The sequence below is a fragment of the Aedes albopictus genome, chromosome 1 (genome assembly GCF_035046485.1).
Source record: "Aedes albopictus strain Foshan chromosome 1, AalbF5, whole genome shotgun sequence".
NCBI classification, from domain to species: domain Eukaryota; kingdom Metazoa; phylum Arthropoda; class Insecta; order Diptera; family Culicidae; genus Aedes; species Aedes albopictus.
Window position 1 is genome coordinate 65,787,937 of NC_085136.1, and position 5,340 is coordinate 65,793,276.

The following is a 5,340-nucleotide window of genomic DNA, read 5'->3' on the forward strand; positions in this document are numbered from 1 at the left end:
TTCAGGAGTTCCTCGAGGATTCGTCCAGAAGTTCATCGGAGATTTCTTCAGGAGCTCCTCGGGGAATCCTTCATGAGTTATCCGGAAATCTCAGCTGGAGATTATCGGAAATTCCTCCAGGAGTTCTCCGTGAATTCTTCCAGGAGTTTTCCGTATACTCATTCAGGAGTTTCCAGGAAGTCCTTCACGATTCCCCCCGAAATTTCTCCAAAAAAATCCTCAGGAATTTCTTATGGACTTTCTCGGAAATGCCACTGGAATTCGTTCAGGATTTCTTCAGAAATTCCTTTAGAAGTACTTCTAGATTTTTTTCCAGGAGCATCATCGGGATTTTTACCGGAAGTTCCTCGAGAATTCCTTCAGGAGATCCTCGGAAATTCTTCCAGGAGTTCCCCGCCATTTTCTCCAGGAATTCACCGGAAATTAGTGCAGGAGTTCCTCGTAGATTTCTCTATCAATTTCTCCAAGAGATCCTCGGGAATCTCAGGAGTTGCTTGAGAATTTCTTAACGTCTTCTTTGGAAATTGGTCCAGAAGTTCCTCTGCAATGACTCCATGAGTTCCTCGAGATTTTTTTTTAAAGAGCTCCTTGAATTTCTCTCGAAGTTCTCCGAAAATTCCTCATGGAGTATCTCGGAAATTGCTGTGCGTGAATTTATCCCGTAGTTCGACGAGAATTCCTCCGGGAATGCTCCGTTAATTTCTATAAGAGTTTCTCGGAAATTCCTTCATGAGTTTCCCAAAACTGTTGCAGGAATTTCTTTAGAAGTATTTCAAGATTTTTTTTTAGAAAATTCATTCCTGGTGGAATTTTCTGGGAAACCGTGAAGGAATTTCCGGGGAGCTCCAGGAGGAATTCATGGTAACTCTTGGAGGTTATCATCTGGATGCATTCTACAAGAAGTTCTGATGGAATTCTTGGAAAACTACAGGAGAAATCCCAAATGAACTTCTAGAGGAAATTAAAAGGAACTCCTGTAGGAATTCTCGAGAACTCCTAGAAGGTTTTCCGAGGAACTCGTGGTGGATTTCCCGAGAGACTCGAGAGAAATTTCGAGGAACATTGAGGAGTTGTTGGGGAACTTCTGGCGGAATTCTTCTAGGAACTCTTTGTGGAATTGCTAAGAAAGTTCTGCAAGATTCCCGAGGAACTCCTGGAGGTATTTCCGGAAGACATTTGACTCTATTTCTTGGGTACTCATGGTAGAATTTCCGTGAAACTTCTGGAAAATTCCCGAAGAACTCCTGGAGAAACTCCCGAGGGTCTTCTTGGGAACTCAACTGCTGTATAAATATCCGTGGAACTCCAGGTGGAAAGCTCCGAGGAGCTCCTGGAGGTATTTCCGGAGAATATGTGAATGAATTTCTGAGGAACTCCTAGAGAAATAACTTTTAAACTTTTGGTGAATTTCCGAGAAACTCCTGAAGGAAATTGCCGAGTAACTCTTGGAGGAATTTCCGAGGAATTCTTGGGGTTTATTTTCGAGGAATTCCTTGAAGAATGTCCGAGGATTTCCAGGATATATTTCGGTGAATCTCTTGGAGAACATTTTCAGGTAGTGCTGGAAAAAATTTCGCGAAACTGCTGCAACAATTCCCGGGGAGCTTCTGGAGGAATTACGAAGAAACTTTAGGTGGAATTTCCATGGAATTCCTAGAGAAATTCATCGGAAAATGCTGTGGAGTCTTCGGCAAAGTTGATCAGGACATCGACAGATATCCGATAGTGAGCTAGTTGATTCTAGGTTCATCCGCTAGGTGGATCTAGTGAGTCTTAGAAATTTTAGACTGCTGTGTCTCAAGAATCAAACCACATAGAAGAATTTTCGTATTTGGCAAAAATGATCAGGATATTAAGAGCTATCCAATAATGAACTAGTTGATTCTAGATTTATTCGCTAGCTGGAGCTAGTGAGTCTTATAAATCCTAAACTTCTGTATGTCGTTTTTGGCAAAGTTGATCAGGACATCAAGAGCTATCCGATTAAATCAATTGATTCTAGATTTATTCTCAAGGTGACGCTATTAAGTCTAAGAAATTCTTAACTGCTGTATTTCCAGAATCAAACCACACAAAAGAATTTCGTCTCCGGCAAAATTTATTAACGCAGTGTCGTAGCTGGGGGAGGTGGGTTAGGGTTACTATTTTTAACTGCTGTATCTCGACAATCAGACAACAAAGAAGAGTTTCATCGTTGGCAAAGTAAACAACTGGCAATCTTGTAGTAATAATTCAAATGATCTTTTATTAGTATCACTCCCTACAAATAATTTTACATAGTAGGTTTATAAAAAAACAATAACAAATCACAACTACTGATGATAGTTTTCATTGCATCCCTGCTGCTTCCGACGTTGAATTCCTCAACAAAAATTTAATCCAAATCGCGACCTATACATGCATTCAGGGTTCCTCCTCAATCTACACGAACATCTAATTAGGGAGGAGAAACAAACTGAAAAAAAAATGTTATGGGAAAACTTGTCCTAAACACTTCCATCGTCGAAACAATAAATCTTTCACTTATCACTTGGCTAGTATTCTAATATTGATTTCTGTTTCTTCCTCAACTTTACGTACGTATGTGTAAACTCATTCGAAAAGGCACTTCGCTCCTAAACTCAAAGATCCTACGTGATCCGCGTTTGATTTTTCCTATGATTAATTTTCTGATATCGATTTGTTTTAGCTAGATTATTACGACTGTTTTATGTGAATACCTGTATGTGTGAGCATTGTTTACTAATTTGCGGAATTGCTACAAGCAAGGACCGTTCCAAAGGGAAACATGCTCCATATTGGCTAGTATGTTTTGAATGGGTAAGAAACAATAATGTAAGATTTATACATAAAAAAAACCTCAAAAAAGTGTATTGGCATAAGATATTTCCTTCGTTTCGCACAAAAGTTCCCGGTAACTTCGATAAGAATTCGATTCGGGTGCAATAATCAGTCGTTGGTCACTAGATCGGTATTGCGCATTTCAAAACATTTGAAATTTATTGTCAGAACTCTTGTTTCTGCTGGAAAGATGAGACGCGCGCTGATTATTGCACGGCACCGCTGCTCCTTTGGACCCTCCTGATGCTCCACCTAGTAGTTATACATCCCGTCCACGAGGAAGTCCATCCGGCGGTAGTGCCGGGTTAGCCAGAACTCCTTCGCTCGCCGGTAGGACAGCAGGAACAGACCCATCAGCAGGGGAATCGCAAAGATTAGCGTCACCACCGGGACCACGTACTCCCGGTGACCTCGGGGCGGTCCCATCAACGCCGGAGGGATGTACTCCTGCGAGAGTTCCACCAGGGGTTCATCGACGTGCAGCCGTCCGTTGGCGTCGCTCGCCGAGGAGGAGGATCCCGCGTTGTAGCCGGGTTTGGCCGCTTGGAGAAGTTTCGGTTCGTCATCCACGGAGTAGGTTATTTTTGGCTTCTTTGGAGGTTTTGTCGTAGTTGTTGTTGTGGTGGTGGTTGTTGTTGTAGTCGACGTTGTTGTCGTTGTCGTCGTCGTCGTCGTCGTCGAAGGAGTTGTGGATGTTGTTGAACTCGCAGTCGAGTTCGCAACAACCGCTGGAAGCTCAACGCTGGAAGTAGCGTTCGTAGCAGGCACCGACGTAGTTGCTTTCGTTTTCGCAACCGTAGTCGAGTTGACGACGGCGGCGCCGCCTACTACAACTGGATTGCTGATGTTAACCTGCGGCACTGGCGGCGGTGGTTGCTGCGATTTGGACGCCGCCGTTGTAACATTGCTCAGTTGTTGCGCTTCGCTGGCTTTCGGCGCTGTTGCAGCAACACTAGGTGTCGAGGTCGTAGTCGTAGTTCCATTCATGTCTACGCCTTTCCTCGCGAAGATTCGACCCCGCTTCGAGTGCTCCTGACTGCTGTCTCCATGATATGGGCTGTCCCCCAACGCTTGAATCACTTGCGATACAGTCGCATTCAGTTCACGCCCTTTGCTCAGGGATTCCCTTGGGGAATCCCCACTGTTCGCAATATCCCCAGAATTCACCAGAAACACCCAACTCAATCCGAACAGCAGCCAGAAAATGGCCTTGCCGTACTCCATTGTTGCGTTTAAAACTGGTACTGCGTTGTCACTGCACTGATGATGCCTTCGATCGACTCGAAGGGTCAATATCGCATAGTTAAAGTTCCAAATTTAACACTTTTTTCCAGTCGAATTGTCTCACATCCGTGTCACTGTACGGCACTACGATTTTTGCAATGATTTTGACAGAAACAGAAGTGCTGTATCGCGAAGTAGGCGATTAACAGTGTTCAAACACACATTCGTCTCGGGCTACTATGTGTGCGGTTTTGTTATGGCACTGACTGATTGGTGCAATAAAACTTCGTGTGCTCTCGCTACGGCTTGAATCACATAGTCATGAATGGATATTTGTATGGTTGTGCTCAATGCGTGATAACCAAGCAGCAAGGCTAGGAAAAGAGAGGAAGTAGAACGAACGGAGCATGTTTTCGTTTTTATTTTTGTTTTGACTATGGCGCTGTTTGTATTGAATAGGGTTAGGACGCCTTGATCTAACCTTCGCTCATGTTGAGGTTAAATTATTCGTTTAATTGTGGATTCATGCTAAAATCTACACGTGTTCATCCATAACATTCATTTTTTAACGAATATAATTGAGATTTGTAAATACATCTGGTTTTGGCAAGCATCTTTCGAATCAATCCTTATCAGAAGTAGAAATTGCCATGACATGAGCAGCTTCCTTTACCCTTCGATTACCTTCTGGCACGGGTCGTCGTATACAACTACTCTACTTGTGAATGTGTGTTAGAGCTATACTTCTACACCGTACGCAGCCACTTTGAACGAGGGGCAAGTTGTGGTTGAATTAAGGGTTCTTCATTATTTCGGAAATGAACGTTGAAAGGTCGGTTTTGCCTATAACCCTAATGAGTCTGCATTTGTTTTTGTTTTTCAGTTGTGGTGATTTGGGAACCGTCTTGTCAGGTCGTTGTTCAGGTCTTTCTTCAATTCTAAGTCGTCTAGGGACCTCAGGAGAGATTTAGGGACAACTCCAGGTGCCAACTTTGTTGTGACGATCAAGGTAGGCTGCTCCAGCTAACACTGAACAGCCTGCAACGAAATGCTCGATCGTTTCTAGAAAAATACTGAATTGCACTTCCTACTGCGGTCCTCCGTCACGTCTTCGTGCAATATGTCCCGCCGATAATTCTTCGTCCGCAATAACCCGGTCCTGGATGGCCATCATGATAACACCGACGAACCGACGTGCCAGCTAGTGCAAAGGTTCTTGAAATTCTCGTCCAAAATTTTAAAATAAAAACCGTTGTAAACTAGCGCCATCTTCGA

The 5,340-nt window shown here is 43.5% G+C and overlaps 1 protein-coding gene across 1 annotated transcript; it reads right to left on the reverse strand.

The window, feature by feature from the left end:
* Positions 1 to 2,225: 2,225 nt before the first annotated feature.
* Positions 2,226 to 4,355, reverse strand: LOC134285056 (mucin-19-like). Its single transcript, XM_062845054.1, has one exon. The coding sequence runs from the start codon at positions 4,063 to 4,065 to the stop codon at positions 3,094 to 3,096; it is 972 nt and encodes a 323-aa protein (XP_062701038.1). The 5' UTR covers positions 4,066 to 4,355; the 3' UTR covers positions 2,226 to 3,093.
* Between the last annotated feature and the right edge of the window lie 985 nt (positions 4,356 to 5,340).